The sequence below is a fragment of the Ipomoea triloba genome, chromosome 3 (genome assembly GCF_003576645.1).
Source record: "Ipomoea triloba cultivar NCNSP0323 chromosome 3, ASM357664v1".
NCBI classification, from domain to species: Eukaryota; Viridiplantae; Streptophyta; class Magnoliopsida; order Solanales; family Convolvulaceae; genus Ipomoea; species Ipomoea triloba.
Genome location: NC_044918.1, coordinates 13,599,476 through 13,619,433, shown reverse-complemented (window position 1 = coordinate 13,619,433; position 19,958 = coordinate 13,599,476). Strand labels below are relative to the sequence as shown.

General features: G+C 37.5%; 6 protein-coding genes across 9 annotated transcripts in view; 4 read left to right on the top strand and 2 right to left on the bottom strand.

Moving 5' to 3' along the window:
- The window catches only part of LOC116013302 (post-GPI attachment to proteins factor 3-like), a 4,548-nt gene extending 3,331 nt beyond the window's left edge, over nt 1-1,217 (top strand). Inside the window, exons 4-5 of the mRNA XM_031252980.1 lie at nt 296-483; nt 643-1,217. Coding sequence (XP_031108840.1) covers nt 296-483; nt 643-929 — 475 coding nt within the window. The 3' untranslated portion in view covers nt 930-1,217. The remainder of the gene's footprint in view (nt 1-295; nt 484-642) is intronic.
- Nucleotides 1,218-1,252: 35 nt separating this feature from the next.
- LOC116013303 (dehydration-responsive element-binding protein 1D-like) lies at nt 1,253-2,423 on the bottom strand. The gene has a single exon (XM_031252981.1). It carries the CDS (start codon nt 2,311-2,313, stop codon nt 1,537-1,539), a length of 777 nt encoding a protein of 258 aa, XP_031108841.1. The 5' UTR covers nt 2,314-2,423; the 3' UTR covers nt 1,253-1,536.
- A 4,484-nt stretch (nt 2,424-6,907) lies between these two features.
- On the bottom strand, nt 6,908-8,038 carry LOC116012451 (ethylene-responsive transcription factor ERF027-like). The gene has a single exon (XM_031251983.1). The coding sequence runs from the start codon at nt 7,982-7,984 to the stop codon at nt 7,310-7,312; it is 675 nt and encodes a 224-aa protein (XP_031107843.1). The 5' UTR covers nt 7,985-8,038; the 3' UTR covers nt 6,908-7,309.
- Nucleotides 8,039-8,882: 844 nt separating this feature from the next.
- Nucleotides 8,883-11,120, top strand: LOC116012311 (traB domain-containing protein). The gene is made up of 7 exons (XM_031251827.1): nt 8,883-9,464; nt 9,636-9,742; nt 9,874-9,962; nt 10,099-10,173; nt 10,280-10,390; nt 10,490-10,588; nt 10,807-11,120. The coding sequence occupies exons 1-7, from the start codon at nt 9,031-9,033 to the stop codon at nt 11,071-11,073; spliced, it is 1,182 nt and encodes a 393-aa protein (XP_031107687.1). The 5' UTR covers nt 8,883-9,030; the 3' UTR covers nt 11,074-11,120.
- A 4,957-nt stretch (nt 11,121-16,077) lies between these two features.
- On the top strand, nt 16,078-17,498 carry LOC116014515 (WAS/WASL-interacting protein family member 1-like). The gene is made up of 2 exons (XM_031254587.1): nt 16,078-16,206; nt 16,281-17,498. Exons 1-2 carry the CDS (start codon nt 16,159-16,161, stop codon nt 17,217-17,219), a joined length of 987 nt encoding a protein of 328 aa, XP_031110447.1. The 5' UTR covers nt 16,078-16,158; the 3' UTR covers nt 17,220-17,498.
- A 2,026-nt stretch (nt 17,499-19,524) lies between these two features.
- Nucleotides 19,525-19,958, top strand: part of LOC116013257 (serine/arginine-rich splicing factor RS31-like) — a 4,782-nt gene continuing 4,348 nt past the window's right edge. Inside the window, exon 1 of one of the 4 annotated variants that reach the window (XM_031252917.1) lies at nt 19,525-19,665. The gene's annotated coding sequence lies outside the window, so the exon portion shown is untranslated. The remainder of the gene's footprint in view (nt 19,666-19,958) is intronic. The other 3 variants (XM_031252919.1, XM_031252916.1, XM_031252918.1) reach the window with 3 other exon arrangements.

Here is a 19,958-nt window from a genome sequence, read left to right as displayed (position 1 = left end):
CCCCCCCCCCCCCCCCCCAAAACCCCTCAAGACTAATGTGTGGGACACATCAATCCTTTTGGTGCCTGATTGGAATGACATTATCCTTGTTTTATTCTGTTAAAATGCAACTTCAGTTATGAGTGTTTGTGTTCAAGTATCCTTGAGCATTACATTGCCTCACATCACCAGCATCAATTATATATATAATTTTATTGTGGTATATCATTATATTTCAATCCACTTTATATGTGACAAATGGTTTGATTTCTAATTTCTCATTTTCCGTGTCTTGATGTTGTGAAATTTTTTGCAGAGATGTGGATTTGACTGAGAGACTAGACCATTCTTCTGCCGTGGCTTTGCTTGGGTTTTCTCTTATCTTGGCTATATTGCGAACTTTCAATGTGCGAGATGAGGCGGCCAGAGTAATGGTTGCTTCTCCAATTATTGCATTCGTGACAACCCATATCTTGTATCTCAACTTGTATCAATTTGATTATGGTATGACGTACTGTCTCATTCTCAATCATCTTCCTTTTCTTTCAACATTGTCAAGGAACTATCTTCCACCTTACTAGAGTCGCTTTCTTCAGACTGAGATTGGGGTTAAGGTTTAGTTGAGTTGATTGCTTATTTTGTAATTGAAAAAATGTGGTGCAGGTTTGAATCGGAAGGTGTGTTTTGCTATGGTGATGGCGAAGCTTGCAATATGGGGTGTATGGGCAGGGGTTAGTCGTCATCCATCACGGTGGAAGCTGTGGGTGGTGGTGATTGGGGGAGTTATTGCCACCCTTGTTGAAGTATTCGACTTTGCTCCATACTGGGGATACGTGGATGCCCATGCTGTTTGGCATGCCACCTGCATTCCTCTCACCTACTTGTTTTGGAGTTTTGTAAGGGATGACAGTGAATTCAGGACAACTAGTCTGAGTAAGAAGGCAAAGTAGGATGGATCTCCCAAACTGTTGTGATGATGATCGTATCAAACTGGATCACCCTTCTATGGGTCTTTGTTACAGTATCAGCAGACTGTCTTCCTCATTTTTTGGGGGGTTGTTTTTTCTCGCATGGTTTGCCTGGGTGCTCACTCCATGCGGGTTTCTTTGTTCTATGTTTCAATTCCATAGGTGTAGGGCTATTAGATGCATTGTTTGTTTGCAAAATATAATGGTGCTGTAATAACGTGGTCTTCAAATTTCAAAAAGTCATTCATACGTTTCTACTTTCTCTTTTAATTACATTGGTTTTTTTTTTTGAAATAGAAGTGAAGTTGAGAAAAGAGTTTGGATGGCATAATTCATTCAAATTCAAGCCTTGGTATCGGATATTTTACAAGCCGTACAACCTCAAAAAATGAAGTACGGATATTAGCTAATCCTACATATATAGAATAGGAATAGGAATAGGAATGGACGCTTTTCGCCTTTTCTTGAAAGCCAGGCATCCCTTCTATTCATATAACTAGAGACTAGTACGTACGGAGTAGAGTAGAGTGGACAATGGACGACATTCAATTCACAGATAGATTATCCATCTTCATCCTAATTTTGGGTTTTAAATGGAGAAAGACCAGAGTGACACGTCAGCATCAAGCTCCACGTCATTGGAACGGTCCACTAGTGCGCATTGAGGTGGAGGTAGCATCAGGGCTTGAGCCATGTCAGCAAGCAATCCGGGCATATCGAAAAACGCTTCCTCGTCCATGAAGAACACGTTTTCGTTGGTTGTCGACACTTGTTCCTCTTTCATACTACTGTTGCACTCTTCTTCTTCTTCAGCTTCTAGAATAATCCGTTGGTTTTGGTTTTGGTTTGCTGGCAGTGCCACTGGACGGAAAGCCTCCGCCGCCTCCGCAGCAGCTTTCTGTATGTCCTTGGGGTCGGCGGACGCAGGGATTGGAAGTCTCCAAGCCGAGTCGGCGAAGTTGAGACAGGCGGAGCGTCCTCTGAGAGCGATGGCGGCCACGTCATGAGCTCTAGCCGCCATTTCAGCCGTGGGGAAAGTTCCCAGCCATATCCTTGACTTCTTGTTGGGCTCCCTCACCTCACACACCCACTTCCCGGAGTTCCTCCTCCTCACTCCCCGGTACACCGGGTGCCGAGTCTCCCGAAACTTCTTCCTCCCAGCGCGTTTCTTCGGATTATTAGAAGCCAACAACACCTCTTCGTCCGAAAAATTCGCTTTCATAGTAGCGCTGCAACTCCCAGTATCAGAAGAAGAAAGCGGCGAAGACACTACTGCACCCATTTCCGGCGACCAAAAACTCGACGCCGCAGCAGCCGCACTTAGAAAATTCCCAGAATAATAATTCCCAACTATATCCATATCCATATATAGAATCGAATCTTGAGTGATGGAGACTAGTAGTAGGTAGTAAACGACGGCGGTACTTAGTAAAGTATATATATATATGGAAAAGCTAAAATGGAGTGGGTGTATGTATGAACTAATTAACACACTACCTAAAATGGGAGTTATATATATATATATGTATGCGTATGGGTGGGTGAGGGGGAGAGTGTTCGATAAGTGTAAGGTGATAAGCTTACGTTGGAGACGCGAAAAAACACGGAGTGTGATAAGGAGACAGCCTGGGAGGAAGGAACTGGGAATTGAGGTAAATATGGAAAATATGATGGAAGTGAATAGCCAGCTGTACGTGGTGGGGTCATTCAAACTGCCAACTGGATTTGGGTCACGCTACCGAAAGAGACAACATGAAATTTTAAAGGTATCATAAGTTGTGTACCCGACACGTGTGCTTTCACTTCATGAATGGGGCCCGCCCCCTTGTTTACGGGGGATTCCACGGACCTTCACAGGTGCAGAATGCTGAATATATCAAGTCAAAGTTCAGCTAACCCAACTCACTATCATAATATCTTCCGTACTTTATATTTCCATAACTACGAGTAAGATACTGACTTTTCCGCCATGCACACACGTTACAGTATACTCAGTCCCTCTTCAGTTTCACTATCAATTTAATTTTAATTCCCTACTTTGATATAATTTAATAAAAATATTATTTTCTAGAAATACCTTTTTATACTTACTAATACTATTTTTAAAAAAATAAGATTTGAGGATTATATTGTCCTAATACAAGACCTACTATTTTTTATTTTGATGTAATTCTTGTTGAGAACTATATTTATTATCTGAAGATTATTACAAACCAAAATAGATTAAGACCCGTAAGACGGTCTCACACAAGATTTTTATACCGTTACGTAAAATTTCAAATTTTATATTAATTTTCTTTAAAATAAATATATAATCAGCAATACATAGAGTACAGAAAACATATAGTATAGATTAAGGAATGGAGATGGATGGATGGAAGAAAGGACAGAATAAGGATTGTTTGGAGCGAGGTGACAGTTAATTGGAGGATGAAGGATGGAGATGATAGACGCGGTTGACAGTTAGGCGAGATGTTAGTTTTACAACCGCCAACATTATTAGGATTGATGATTGGTTGGAAGCAGTAAAACGCCGGTGGTTTTTCCACGGAAACGCGTGAGCCACATGCCTAATGGCTTCATCCCATGCCCCGCCCAAATCTTGTCAAGGAACCACCAAATCTCTACTCCTTTGTCCCTTTCATCGCCTAGGTACCTACTACCACCTAGTACACCTGTACGGAAGGCTGGAGATTCACAAATCTCAGTATCAACTTGTCGTATTGTACCAAATTTGTGACAATACTACATTACTTTTTCTAGAATCAATTATTACCAATATATCTACTACATTGACATTTTATTTCTTGATATGACGGACACTAATAAGCTATTTTTTCATGTAGATTTCAATATAAGTATCTATATCAAGATTTGTGTAGAAAAGTAACAGTTCGTTTGGTTGCTAGAAAATATTTGAAAGAAATGGAATTCAAATTCCGTGGAAAACAAATTACCAGGAAAATAGATTCCACTGTTTGGTTGGGAGAAAAGAAATTATTGGGAATATGAATTCCATTGTTTGGTTGGGTTTGGAATGATAAGGAATTATGAATATAAAGACCAATAGGCCCTTAGTAATTAATGGTTTGGCTATATATACATGTGTAATTAGTCAATTTTGATGAGGGTAAAATAGTCCAAGGACTTATACTTTCTTCCCAATCTCTTTGGAAAACAAAATACCTATCTCAACCAAAGAATTTGTTTTCCTTTCTTTTTGGGAAGTCAAATTCCATGGAAAACATTTTCCATCCAACCAAACAACATAATTATTCATCATTTTCCTCAACTTTTTGGAAAATCTTTTCCATGGAATTGATTTTCCATCCAACCAAACATGCCATAAAAGTTGAGAGTAGAAAATGAGAGTACATATAGTATTTTTCATATATTCATGTGTTAGATATAATAAGTGGTAATATTTGTGGTATTTTCCAAATATGTGTTAGGCTGACTGCTCATTTAGGATGCCTAAGAACGGACCACTGCTCTGTAATGGCAACTCTCTTTTGGCGGAAGCAATGGTGGTGAATGAGGCACTCACTTGGATCAAAGAACAAGGTCTCACCAATGTTAGAGTTGAGTCTGACTGTCCGGTGTTAGTGACTAGCCTTTTCAATGCTGCATCTAATCGTTCCTATGTCAGAACCATCATGTTTGATTGTTTATGTCTTTTCGATGTATAGTTGGTAGTTCGTTTTGTTTAATTCGTAGAACCAAGAACTTAGCTGCCCACGCAATGGCTAAAGCCGTGGGTGCTTCACTATCTCACGTTGAGTGGTATGATGTGTCACCCTACAAATTGACTTATTATACTCGTGAGTACCAAACCAAAGATATTGATATCTTGGAAGCATTCCAAGTAACTCCTCAACCCGAAGTTCCGCTTGAAGAAGCAGGGACCGCGGTTGCTGCGAAATCTTCTAATGGTACTGTGTGGACCGATTGACTTACCAGCCTTGATTGGTACAAGGGGCGGTGCTACCACATCGAGCGCGTTATTGAAGAAGGTTCTGTACTGTTACCAACATATTTACTTCCATTGTGGGTGTCTCATGCTTTCTTTTATGACCGATCTAGACCATTAAAATATTGTGAGATCAAATCTTGTGCATTATATATATCCGCCTCCACTGAGCCTCGTTCTCATCACCTCTCATATGGGAGAGTCACTACATGTCATCCGAGCACAAAATGCTATATTAGCTCTTTATATGGCATGATTAGTTGAACTTTTCCGTACCACATTAATATGAAAAGAATGCCGGCACTTCAACTTTATTATATAATAATAGAAAATGCAATTTAATACAAACAATTTCCTATTGGCTGGGAAAATGGGTAAAGGGAATCCTTGATACCTATGTTGAATTATGAGAAATTTGCTGTTTTGGGGTTGGGATAATGAAACTAGAAAAGCAGGTAAAAAAGTAGAAGGCAATGGATTGGTGTTTGTATTCCCAAAAGGAGACATGTTCATTACAGACCCAACTCATCATATCGTTCTTCCTATCCTTATATACATAATTTTATATTTTTCAATTCAAAGCTTGATTGCGAGGGTTGGATTAGTTTATACTACTATCTACTTTTGGTTAGGGATCGGGAGGACCACATTTGCATATTTGGAATTATTGCAGAGCAGAGGTACACTACAGTATTACTGCTTACTAATTAACCACATATCTACATTAGATTTTGTCGCTCAATAAAGTGGTCAAGCTAAGCACCACTTACAAATACCATTCAGAAATGGAATGCCCATTACATAAAGTCTCCTCAACCCTAATCATGACTGATTATGCTCTAACAAAATGCAATCTAAATCATGCGACTGCAATTATGAATCCCATCCTTCATCATATATATTTATATGTCTAAATATATTATTTATATTATGGCCGGCCGGGCTGTCTGTTTTTATCAAACAAACATGGGTTGATTTTGTTTGTTTAATACTCCTTACAATTCAAGATTGTTACGGTTACTTTTACGACTAACGGGTAGTTGACGACAGACTAACACAATTGTTCATAGATGAAGTAACAGAACTGTAAGAGACTTGTGAATAGTTGCCTTGAGTTTTATTGAAAGTTTGGATCCGTTTTTTATCGGGGAAGGGCTATTTATACATGAAAACTCGGTTGTTATGCCATGGACTCAACGGATCCATGTTCATAATTTTAGAATTCTATGTTCACTACAGATCGAACTCTATATTCACAATTACAGAACTCTATATACATCGGTATAACACAATTTTTTAATCTATATAACAAAATTATATTGTGAATTTAGAGTTCAAAAATTGTGAATATTGAGTAATGTAATTTTGTATATTGAGGTCTAAAATTGTGAATATAAAATTCTAAAATTGTGAATATAGAATTCTAAAATTTTGAATATAAAATTCTAAAATTTTGAAGATAGACTCGTGTTCACCTTACAAGATGAGCCTATGTCCATAACATAATTTTCCATGAAAGCTACTCCTGCCCAAAAAGGAAAATGAATTCCTCAAATCAAGCCTACCAAAACTGGGCTAAACATTTCCTAAAATATGATTATAAAAGCGATTTAGATTAAGTAACAAGTTTTCAATTTTAGAATTAGTTTATTTGAATATAGGGGGAATGTTACAAATAATTTTGTACATAAAAATGTATTATTTCAAGCATAGAAAGTTGTGTAGAATTAATTGTTTACAAAATTGTGGAATATATCTCCATCACTAATCATCTAACAGTACAATATTTTTATATATGACATTATAGAATTTACCTTTACAAGATATGCCAAGGTAAAGAATTACATTTTTATTCACACATTTCACTTATTTTCACAGCATTTGGGTGAAATTGTTAAAAACTAAAGGAAAAGAAGAAATATATTTAGCACTGTGAGAATAGTTAGGAATAAAATTTTAAAATTGATAACTAAAATTAGATAGATAATCATAAAAATTAAGGAACTAAAAGTTCTCATTCAATTCATAGCATAGCTTTGAAGAACCCAAACTCGATCACATATGATATGATCGATGCTGGGCTACAACGTAACCTCAGCTCATACATACATACAAAATTAAAATTAAACACAATACGATATTAAATTGACTAAGCTGCTTCAAATCTGATCTTCCCAGGCCAGATTGATCTGAAGCAAAAACATGAAACAGCTTTACATCATATCTAATACGTACTATACGACGTAGTGAAGCTATAAGTGGAAGGATACGATACGTACATAACTGCGCGCACATATATATAGATATAGGTATATATGCAGCGGCGGCTCGAAAATTAAAGAAACTAATCGATAAGCCTTAGATTGGCACTTAGCTTAATTAATTATTATGATTAAGGGTAACTCCAGAGAGAGTAGTCTGGTGAGTCGTCACCATGTGGCGGCGATGGCTTCATCCTCGGCGGGCTTACCATCATGCCTCCAGCCATGTCCACCATCAGGTTCGGCATGTCAAACAGCGCCTCCTCATCCACGAACTCTTCCTCCTCCGCCTTCTGTGGCACTACTGTTGTTGACGAAGCCCCCGCCACTTCACTGCTACTGCCGCCATGCCCAGTACTTGACGGAGCCGGTGCTCTAGAGGCGGCAGCTCTCGCAGCCGCGGCGGCGATATCCGCCGCGGAGTGAGAGCGGGGAATTGGGTAGGAGACAACGGAGTCGGGGAAGTTGAGCGGGGCATCAGGGCCTTTGAGCGCCAGAGCAGCCACGTCGTAGGCTGCAGCGGCCATTTCTGGAGTGAGGTAGGTGCCGAGCCATATCCGTGAGGTTTTCTTGGGCTCACGGATTTCAGACACCCATTTCCCGTTCCTCCACCTGATTCCCCGGTAAAGATGGTGCCTCCGCGGCGAACCACGCCCGCCAGAAGGTGAAGGGTGGTCTTGAAATGCAGTAACAGTAGCAGTAGCCGCAGTAGTATTATGGTGGGATGGATCAGGAATTTGTAGAGAAGGGGTGGGGTTTGGCGGAACGTTAACGTTGTTGTTGTAGTAATCAAACGGATTAGCCATTGCATGCTTTAAGTGAGCATAATGGCCGGGAGCTTAGCTTGCTTGCTTTAAAATAGTATGGACGTATGGTAAAAAAAAAAAAAAAAAAAAAAAGCACAGGACAAGACAGACAGTAGGAGGGGAAGGGGGAGAAAGCGTGGGGGGTTCGCCGGCTCTTACGTGGGCCTATATTAAAAACCACATAGTACATGTCTTTTTGTAGTATTTCCGTATTTGGCATGACTGTGCCCACACGTAAATTGGCGTAAAGCTACACATTAGCTGTCCTTTGATACTTTTCTTTCCCGTAGGTCCCTCCCCGGCCTCAGTCTTAATCACCTAGCCTATACTAGCTATTTAAATAATTGCATTCACTCAAAATAACATTTAACAAACTAACGCTTCAACTGTACTGTCTCAATCTTGAATGGTTGGAGACGACGTGGATATTTATAGACATGGTCGGCTTTATCATTCTATAAGTTTCGGACATAATAGCTAGAAATAAAATAAGATCCGGTTCGGCAAATACAAACACAAACAATACGGACTCTACAAATGAAATTTTGATTCTAGTTTTAAGCTATTAAAAAATAAATAAATGTAATATAAACACTTTTTTAATTCCGATTTCCAACAAAATTAATTAAGTGATAGTAGAATCGATCAAACCTCTTAAGAGTTTGTATATATAGTTATACTGCTAATTTGGTCACACCTTAATTGATATATCATTTGATCTGTGAAACTAATGCATCATCATTATTAGACACTGAATTTGATTTGGTCAAGAGATGGACGTTACTATAGGTTGCTTTAATTTAATAATTTGTCATAAATTTAATGCCACACAGATACATTATTTGGTGTACTGGATCGATCATGATGACTCCAATTCAAGCCACACGTGAAAACCAAGCAACGTTGGCATCTTAGAATTCACAAACAACGAGCCCACATCCACTGGTTCTTGATGGTTGGAAATCACCACGTACTCTCAAAGACTTGTTCTTTCATCCCGCACGCGAGCCCAGAATTATCTATCTATCTGAATCTGAGGTCTGAACATGAAGCTGTTCCTTACTTCTTCTTCTTCTTCTTCTTCATTCTGGGTTTCCTTGAGAAATTCCAAAAAAAATCAATTCAAACCTCATCAATTCAGAACCAAGAAGCTGTCCTGTAGGTGTGGAGTTTGGAGTTCAATAATAATATCCCCTCCACCGCCTGACTTCGACTTCAGAACACAAATTCTGGGCGATTCTCGGGCCACCATAGCCGAAACTCAACCTGAGTTGCTAGACTTGGCTGATAATGGAAGCTTGGTTGTGATCAGCAAGAGGCAGTATGGGGCGGTTCCACCTTGGCGCACTGAGTTTGTGGAGCCTGACGCCATTTGGCTGATTGGAACAACACACACTTCTCAGGATTCCGCGCTTGATGTTGAGAGGGTTATTCGTGCTGTCAGGCCTGACAATGTTGTTGTGGAGCTCTGCAGAAGCAGGCAAGCTAAATATATATCCAGTGTTTAATTTTCATTTAATTGCCGGTCAATTTGATCTTTTTCATTTTGATGTCTGTTGAATTGAATGTTTTTAAGAGGGAAATTAACTTGTTGAATGATATATATGTATATATATGGCTTAACTTCACTTGTTGCAGAGTTGATTTTCAGAGCCGGGATCATGTACACTGGTGATGTTAATCAGCCCTTGAAATCAAACATGTTTTCTATGAGTGGGAATGGGTTCTTTGGCGCTGTTGGTCGTAGCATAAACTTGGGTACGTAAATTAAAGAATGTATATATGTATGTTCGTTGTGATTTTAATTTGCTCTTATTTATTGCTATTATTATTAGTAGTATTAGTATTAAAGCAAAAAGTGTACTGTGTGTCGTGGCTCATATATGCAGGGGGGCAGACTGCTCTAGCATTGCGTCTCTTGTTGGCATTTTTCTCCTCAAAACTCTCATCAAATGTTAATCGTCCCTTTGGTGATGAGGTAATATATATATATATATATACACTCAATATATAAATTAAAACTATTCCAAATTGTATGTATAGAAGGTGCTTAATTTAATTAATTAATTTGTGGATCTGAACCATTATCTAATGGCAAGTTTGATTGTATGTAGTTTCGTGCTGCTCGAAAGGTTTCTGAGGAAATTGGTGCTCAAATAGTATTGGGAGATCGACCCATAGAGATTACAGTATGTTCAGTCCTGCAGTGCAGTGCCACTAAGCTCCCTATTTTTTAATTAATTAATATAAGTATACCATTAATAATTGTTAGGTTTGTTGTGTTGGATGGATCAGCTTGAACGTGCATGGAATTCATTGAAGTTGAAGGAGAAATTTGGATTGGTTTCCTCTGTTGTCCGTGGAATAACATCTTCATCCTCTGATCTCGACATCAAAACTTTGCAGGTTAATTACTATATATGTACTAATTAATATAATAATTCTCTTTACTTGCTTAATTATATTATATTATTGATGCTTCCTCCCCCCAATGCATGGCACCAGGAATGGAGCTCCAAGAACAACAACACTTTCCAGCTTTATGAGCAATTAAGCTTCTCATATCCCTCACTCCTGCAGCCCCTCATACACGAGCGTGATACAGTAAGTATATTATATTATATGTTTATAACAAATCACTGCAGGTGCGTGGCTTTTTATGGATTGGATCATCTCTGAAATCTGGAACAAGTAATCGGACTTTAATACCAATTATTTGAATCACACACTTACTATGCGGATTTGACTGTCTTTACTGGCCTCTGCCCAACCATATGCAATGCAATATAGTATAATTGTTACACATGCACGCATATATGCAGTATCTTGCTTGGTCCTTGAAGAGGAGCAAAGCAGTGAATAGGAGTAAGAAGGTGGTGGGAGTGATAGGCAATGGGCACATGAACGGGGTCATATATTCACTCATGTCTGACCAAGGCAACCTGCGCTTTCGCGACCTCGTTGGCGTCCGCACTGCACCTCAGAACCAATATGCTTGGGTTAATACCATTTTCAACAACTTGTTGAGAGACACTGTAATTGGTATCATATTATGGTTCTTCTTTCAGCACTTCAACCTAAAACTATAGTTTTTTTTTTCCTCAACAAATCTGATTGGATTGTGATCGATTATATATATATATATATATATATATATATAGAAGAATTATAATTGTGTTGGGGATTTATTATTATTTTAAATTGATGGATTTAATTAACTCCGGGTCCGAATTAATAAACTCAATAATTAAGAACAATGATAAATGGATATTAAGGGTAAAGTAATAGCAAAGTTAATAATGAGATGTGGTAGGTCATAGAGACAAATTGCATTACTAAGTTGTGTAATTAAGATGATTACAAGAAATATGTAATGCTATTACAATACTTGTGTAGACAATGGTAGATGGAGATGTTTAATGAGACAATTACAAGGGATTTTATACTAAACAACTCCCCTAACTGCTCCCTAACGAGGTGGAATTGGTTGCAACAAACATTGACCACGCATAGCAGTTTCGCGATCGAACCCCGGGTTAACGGGCCAAGACCCTTAAAAGGGATTGGCCGGTGCTTGGCCTAGGCCAAAGGCTCGGTCGTGGCCCAATCAACCCGGGTCAAGCACGGGGCTTGACCCCTGACCAGCGGACCCCCGAGTCTTACTTGCTCCAGTTCAATTCCTAATATATCCATCATAAATAAAAATAACATAACAAATATGTGGATTAAATTTAAATTTCTGATTATATGTGGTGAGAAATCAAGGATGACATCACCCCCAAATCCATGGTCGATCTGGTGCACACCTGAGCGGATCGTGTATATATTTGGTAAATCCAGCGGATCGGATATGTTGTACCTAAATTAAATAATCGATCTTCCTTAATATCCACCATATCTTTTCTTACCCAATAAAAAAATTAATGCTAGATATGATACTATTTTTGCTCGTTTACAAAAGATCTTGTCAAGATTAGATTTTCTTATTTTCCAAAGATTTTTATTTTAATTTATATGTTTTTAGATACTTGAGTAACATGTTTCAGTGATTTAGTTGGCCTAATAAATCAAACTACTCCGTGAGATTGTAAATTCTATAGAATTCTTAGTCATACAACTAATAACTTTCATTGTTTTTAGTTGTCTAAGGTAGTGCAAGCCCCGTGCGTGCACGTCCAAGTTAGATTCTTATTATATTTATTTAATATAATTTCTCTTGATCAATTACATAATTACTGCAGCATATAACTAAACCAAAAAGTGAAAATAAAATAAAATATATCGATCGAATCCAGTTTGTAAGCAAAAATATTTGATCGAATCCGCCATGCCCCACACGGATACACTCAACGCCATGCAACAAAACATCTACTATACTAATAAGAGTCAAAGAGAGTTAGGCCTAAAATGGGTAGAAAAAATGGCGGTCAAATTATTTAATCAAATGGATGGTTCAGATGAATTATTTAATCGAATAGATGGTTAAGATAATTCAGATTAATATTATTAATAGAGATTACCTAATTTAACCTTACTTTTATGATTATCCGTTAAGTTTTCCGTTAAATATTCTCTTTTCCATTAATATTCCGTTAACTTTTAACTTACCCATTAATTTCTATAAGAAAGGTCTTAGGTTCGAACCTCATCTCAATCAAATTTGGCATAATTAAGTTTCTCACTCTATTTTACTCTTATTAAATTAAATAAATTAGTAGCTACAACAAAAAATGATACATATGTATTTCTTTAATTTAGAATTATTTGTCTACAATACCTTTATTTGAAAAAATTATTCATTATCAAAAAATTAAATTAAATAAGAGAAATAATTTCATTAGTTATATTGTCTTTATTTTCTCTCATGCAAAGATTCTTTACATTCAAATTTATCAATTGATATTCATTACATTGTCCATTATCTTATTTTTACAATATCTTGTAATTAAATAACAAAGTTATAGTACAAAATAATGTTATATATTTATTTACCAAGTATTTTATTAATACTATGAAAAAAAATTAAAATAATTTGAAGCTAATTATATTAACTACTTGGGTAATGGTTGACAAAGAGAGTACTCAAATAATAACCCAACAAATTGAAGCGGAATCACTCTATTTTACTCTTATTGAATTAAATAAATTAGTAGTTACACCAAAAAATGATACATATGTATTTCTTTAATACCATGAAAAAAATAAATAAGAATAGTTTGAAACCAATCATATTTACTTTGGGGATTTGTTGGCAATGAAAGTACTCAAATAACCCATTACCTAGCAAATTGAAGCGAGAAACTACCTTTTAATATCTTTGGAATACATAATATTTTAAATTTTCAAATTTTTATTAATTTATTTAATCTTTTTTCATAAATTAGGGATTTCTTTATCCACAATAACTCATTCAACAATAATGGTTGAACCAAATGAACCCCAAGCAGAACACCTAAAGGAAAGTCCATAACTCCTATATCATAATATATCTCATTGTATAACGTTGTCATCTATGCTACCAAGAATAACCGAATTGCAAATAACACACTACCAACAAAAAGGAAGAGAACAAATAGTAAAGATGAAGACAATGCCAATGTTACTCAAAAGAGAATTAAGAACACTTAGAAAAATTCAAATTAAAGTACCATTTATTTAGACTATCATTTTTAGACCAAATATTTAGACTATCGATTTTACAAAGTTGCAAACATTTATTTTAGTAATAATTATAATGAATTTTCTATATTATCTTGGATTCATATACTTTGAGTTAAGTTTTAAATAAAAAAATTCAACATTCAATTACCCATGTATAAGCTTCTTCTATATAATCTTGCATTGATATACTTTCAAATATTTATTTAAATATAAGCATTGGGCATTACCCATTCGCGTAATACGCGTATAAAACTAGTGTATAAATACGATGTGTGTTGAGGTGATATTCGTAAAAACACAGTACATCGTGTCAATTTGTGATTTGCTTCAATAATCGATCCCACCCCAGGCCAGATCAATGATGGACTCCTCTGCTGCTAATGCCATGAAAATTTTGGTTGTGGACTGACGATTCCACTTGCCTTGCCGTTGTTGCTGCTCTTCTCAGGAAATGGAATTTCCAAGGTTACGTTGACTTATTACTCTTCCTTTGACTCATCGATCACTTGTTTCTTAATTAAGATCTATATATGTATATGCATGCATGGATCCATCCTTTTTTGTTAATTATACACGTATGCGACTTGCATCCATCTTTCTTCTTTCTTCAATGGATCGGATATATACATTTTGTGTATGCCTTGTAAAACATGTTTAATTTTGTGGGAGATCAACACGTACTTACAAGTTACAAATCAAATCAAATAGTACGTAATTCATTTGAATTATTTATCAATACATAAAAAGTATGCTAATTATTAGATCCACAAGTTTTCAAAAATAAAATAAAATAAATTGACAAATTTTCAATTTTTCGACGGGAATCTTTAATTATCACCCTAATGTGAACGGGGATTCTCGATTTTGGCCCAACAGGGACGGGAATACTCCCACATACTTAATTTTGATTATATTCCTTTTTTTTTTTAATACTAAAAGGTGTATGTACTAATTTGACCATTTGATTATGGGATTGATCGGAGACCAAAAAAATTTCAATTCCTCAACAAGGTTGGGGTCAAGAAAATGGGACGGAGACGGGAAGTATATCCGATCCCCGCCCGCTTCTTCTTCTTTTCCTGAATACATTTGCCCTATAATAAAACATGTATGGCTGGACAGTTAATTAATTACCCCTACAATGTAGGGTAGTTAGATCTTTATCCCTTAAATAGATTTGCTTTCTTATAAAACATGTTTGGCAGGGCACACCGTACCACTCATAAAAAAATTGATCTATTTATAACTTATTTGAACTATTTATATATCATTAAAACGTATAAATGCTAATAAGATCCTTATTCCTGCTTTTTGACTGAATAAATTTGTTGTAGGTATAAAACACGTTTAGCGTGCAAATCTGATCTACTAACAACTCATTTAAAAAAGCATGCTAGTTAAATCTTTATTTCCTTTTAGATAGATTTTATTTACGAAACATGTTGGCATGCAAGAACCAACATTTGCAAAAGTCTATAAATAACTCATCATTTGAAAATTTTAGGGTTAAACCTTTTAAATTTCTTGAATGACTTTATTTACTTGGTATATTGAATGTAGTTAATTAGTGTCACGCTAGCTCTCATTCATTCCTATGCTATATATATTGTTGGTTCATTAAATAAATATATAGAATGGAAGTATAAAAATTGTTGTTAGTTAGGAAGCGAGTAATTAATTTATATTTAAAATTATTAAAGTTGATGGGGCCGGGGGATTTAATTAATGGGGAGTAGTGTTGGGTGCAGTTGTGACAGTGAAAGACCCCAGGGAAGCACTGATCGATCATTGTTGGTGGGTTTGATGTTTTTATTGCAGATGTGCACATGCCTGAGATGAATGGATTTCAATTGCAGCAGCAAATCACCACTGACTTTCAACTGCCTGTTATTTGTGAGTTTTAAGATTTGGACTATATATATATATAGGATGATGATATGATGAAATATGTAAAAATAATGAATGTAAATGCGTGCGTGCAGTGATGTCTGTTGACGACAGAGACAACTTGGTGGGGAGGGGAGTGGACTTTGGTGCTACTTTATTCATAAGTAAGCCGGTGTCGGTTAATGATGTCAGAAGATATCTATGCCAAATTAAGGACGACCAAAATAGCAATATATATATTATTCCTCCTCCTCATCACGGTCAGGCTACTGCTACTGCTGCTGCTGCACCCACCAGGCCTAGCACAGATAATAATAATAATTCTACTGAAATAACAAGAGAAGGAGAAGTAACATTCAAGACTAATAAGCTCACCGGAAAGAAAAAGCTTGTCTGGACACCCACACTTCACTACAAGTTCTTGGATGCTATCACAATAATTGGACTTAACAGTAAGTTCAGTTGGATCTCTCTCTCTCTCTGTATATATATTGGTTAAAATGTAATTAAAGTTGTCTAATTTAATTTGTTTGTCGGCCTGGATCTTTAATTATTGGTTGTGCCTGCTGCGTGCGTGGTGCGTGTATGTGGGCGCAGATGCTGCTCCAAAGAAGATTCTAGATGTCATGGATGTGCCCGGAATAACAAGAGACCACGTTGCCAGTCATTTACAGGTAGCTAGCTAGGTTCCCTTCAGCTCCATCGCTCGGAGTGTTTAATTTAGGTGTGTATATATACATATATGCAGAAATACCGAATGTTGTTGAGGCGGGTGTCGGAGCTAACGATGCCTGCACCCAGAAGGTACGGCGTTAATAATCTGCAGACATCATTAGGCGGCGGCGCCGGGCGGTGGAATAATAATATCACGGCGCCTATGCCCCCAGCTGGGACCTTCTCATCATCATCGTCCTTTTTATTCTCTGATCCTCCTCCTCCTCCTCGCCTAGCCGTCGCTTCACCTCCCTGCAATCAACCCAGCTGGCGGCCTGGATATGGTACCGGTGGTCGTCAATCAAGCCTGCTGCTTTCGCCCCATCATCATCACCAGCTTTTTAATTTTGGACTACAGTCGTCCCCGTTGATACCTGCAGCTAGCACCAATATGGTGGACCCAATTTATCAGCGAAGCTTCACATCGTTGCCCCCACTGGTAATCCCTGGAAATAATGACGATGCTATAGCTGCAGCCTCACCGCGGGTGCCGACACTGCAATTGCACGGTGGAGGCGGCGGCAGTAGTATGCTACAACCACCTCCTCAAACATACAACATTAATAATGCTACTGGAGGAGATGAAACCAGCTCCCTGAAGCTACCTGCAAGGCTGGGGCTCACTGCTCCTCTCTCCACCGAATTCTCCATGTTTGACATGATGATGAGCTTTTTTGCTGATGATGATGATCACCAACTGGATGGCGGCGGCTTGCAGGCTACTCATGAAGATCTTATAATACATAATAATGATTGTGAAAATCAAAATTCCAACTTCAGCAATAGTAGTAGTAGTAATGCTGTGAAGAATGTGACGACGACGACGACACAGTACTACGATCAGGATCTTCCAAGCCTTGATCAGCTGATGCTTCTGGAGCCGCGTAACGATGAGGAATTATTCCTTCAATCCGTGTTTGCTTCAATGCCCTCCGTGGGCGCCGCCCAACAACACCACACATCCAATAATTGAATTATTCAAGATAATATGGATCGATGCAGCATATACGGGGATATATATGATGCATGGCTTGTAGCGACTTACGGATGTACAATTTCTTTCGACTTGTGACAGGTTTAGACATAAATTGAATTGATAATTTGTTGACCCCTTTAGCCCACCAAGAGTAAAATTTGATTATGTAAGGAAAATACTTGATCTATTCTCAAACTTTACTCCATCTTACAAGTCTCTGATGTAAGTACTTTTTCTGGAACTCACACGATCAAAATAATCAATTTTTATTTGTCATATTGATAAGTGCAAAAGATGTTACATTTACAAGGTCATTCTTGGATCATATTGCGTATAATTGCTAGCTTTTATGTTTGATTTGGGGCTCAATTGCATTAAAATGCTTGTTATTGCCATTAGACCACATTCCACACTTGGTTAATCATTTTGTAGGTAAAACAATGTGCAAAAAGGTGGAAAAAGGCATGGATTTCAAAGATATATTCACGGGCCAAAGTTGGAGCAAAAAGAGGGCACGGACGCGCGTCCGCCCATGCGTCCGAAATTAAGCTTGCAGAAGTTCGCACAGCAAAACAGCAGTCTGCTGTGGACGCGAGGCGGACGCAGGTCGGATGCCCGCATCCAACTTTCACCTCTCTGAAGTTTGGGAGGTCTGCTGCGGACGCACGACGGACACCTGCGTCCGAAAATCAGTCCTCTGAAGTTGGTTTGCTCTGCTGTGGACGCGGGTCGGACGCCCGCGTCCGATTTTCACCTCTCTGAAGTTTCGAACCTGTGCAGCAGAATGTCACGCTGGACGCGCGTCCAGTCGGGCGTCCGTCGCGAACATTTTGGCGGGTTGGCGCGGTTTAAATAGAGATTGGGGCATTTTTGCAGGGGATCCTCATTCATTTCCATCTTAGCTCACCTTAGGAAAATTCTCTCTCTAGAATTAGGTTAAAATTCCCTCCCATTCCACACTCAAATTCCAATCAATTTCCAATTCAATTAGCTAGATTTAGAGAGATCTTCACTTCAACTTTGGATTGCTCAAGCTTGTATCAAGATTCCCACTACATTCAAGTAACATTTCCAATTTATAGCTTTACAATTCCATTTTTAGCTTTTGATTTGATCTTGAATTGTACGTTGATTTTGATTCTAGTTTTCTTCCTTTTGATCAATTGCAATGTTGATTTTGATTTTAAGCATGATTGGCTAAACTTTTTGTGGATTTGGATCAATTGAACTTGTATGTACCTCTTGAATGCTAAATGTCTTAAATTAGGGATTGAATGATGCTTAATGGATGCTTGATTGTGTTTTGGAGTGTTTGTTTGGACTCTAGGACAATTTGGCCGGTTGCCTTAGAGAATTAGGGTTAGGATCACTCACCTACGAGAGTAGGGAGTGTGTAGACCTCTCCAACCACTTTTCCTTCCCACCTTTGAGAGAAGGGGGATTGGAAGACAAAGAAAGCACACAATGTGTTTGACAAAATGTCTCTTTAAGCCTAGGAGTTATGAGAGTAACACTATGGTGTAAGGGTGAGTCCTTTGACCATGAGAGTGGCTTAGGTAATTGTGACTTTGTCTCATCCTTGTCCAATAAGTGTTTCCACGCCCTAATCCTATAGGAAATCAAGAGGCTATGTGCAAGTTAGGTTGGTCCGAATCCTCCTTCCAAATAGATTGTTTCTTGTTCATTTACCTTAGTTTGTTTACCTTAGCATGCCATACACACTTATCTTTTTAGGATTAACTTTCGAAAACTAGGCACCCTTGTGACTAATCCCTTACTTACCAACCCCCTCCTTGCCTTTCCTTAAGACCGACACTCGGGAACTTCTTCCCGTTTTAACCCTTACACCTTTCCACCTCCCACGAAAACGTCACTCATCACATATTAATGGTAAATGTGAAAGAGTAACATTTGAGAATAAATAAATACTCCGTATAATATAAGGTCTTCCACAATAATTATTTTTTGACAAGATTTTGAGAAAAGTTGAGTGAGGCAAAGGAGAGAGGGTGAAGTAAGAGAATGAGTGAGGTCCTTGCAATAAAATAGGATTTTTACATGATGTTTATTAAGAAGTATTATTTTTTTAATTTCATATTTTGTTTTTTTTTTCTTTTTACTTATCCTCCCATTTTATCTTTTTTAATCACATTGTAAAAACTATTGGAGATAACCTATCGTAAAAATATGAAATAGAAAATATGAGCACATGTAATATTACTTGCTAAAATGAGTTCTAATGGCCTGTTCTGGGGCGTGTGCAATAATGAAATTTGCGTGGGGTTACATTGGTAATTATAGTGTAGGAAGGTGACATTCTTGCCAGCTTCCACACTTAGGTGGGTTACCCATAGATATTTTTCATTCTTCGCCCCTCTTCTTTCTCAACTCGCTGCAATTAGGGTTCCGACTTTTTACGAGCTTGCCAAACTTCCCAGGTAAGGTATTTTCTCTTGTCCTTTCACCAGATCTGTTTGACTGCGCAAAGATCATAAGAAGCTGATGATTTGAATATCTTTTTTATGGCATTACAGTTTTCCTATTTTATTATCCTTCTATGTGCACGTGACTTATAAGCAATCATACGGGGCTTTGTTGAACTCATGACTTGTGTTTTAATTCCTGGCTCAGATAGATCTGATTGTGCTTTGACTCGATCTGTAATATAGAGAACCGAATTGCGGCTTGTGTTTTTTTTTTTTTTTTTTTTTTTTTTTTTTTTTTTTTTTTTTTTTT

Coding starts and splice junctions, on each gene's coding strand:
- LOC116014515 (XM_031254587.1), top strand. CDS start 16,159: ATGGATGTGCCCGGAATAACAAGAGACCACGTTGCCAGTCATTTACAG. Junction 16,207..16,280: donor ACGTTGCCAGTCATTTACAG/GTAGCTAGCTAG, acceptor ACATATATGCAG/AAATACCGAATGTTGTTGAG.
- LOC116012451 (XM_031251983.1), bottom strand. CDS start 7,984: ATGGCTAATCCGTTTGATTACTACAACAACAACGTTAACGTTCCGCCA.
- LOC116013303 (XM_031252981.1), bottom strand. CDS start 2,313: ATGGATATGGATATAGTTGGGAATTATTATTCTGGGAATTTTCTAAGT.
- LOC116012311 (XM_031251827.1), top strand. CDS start 9,031: ATGAAGCTGTTCCTTACTTCTTCTTCTTCTTCTTCTTCATTCTGGGTT. Junction 9,465..9,635: donor GTGGAGCTCTGCAGAAGCAG/GCAAGCTAAATA, acceptor GTTGATTTTCAG/AGCCGGGATCATGTACACTG. Junction 9,963..10,098: donor ATCGTCCCTTTGGTGATGAG/GTAATATATATA, acceptor GATTGTATGTAG/TTTCGTGCTGCTCGAAAGGT.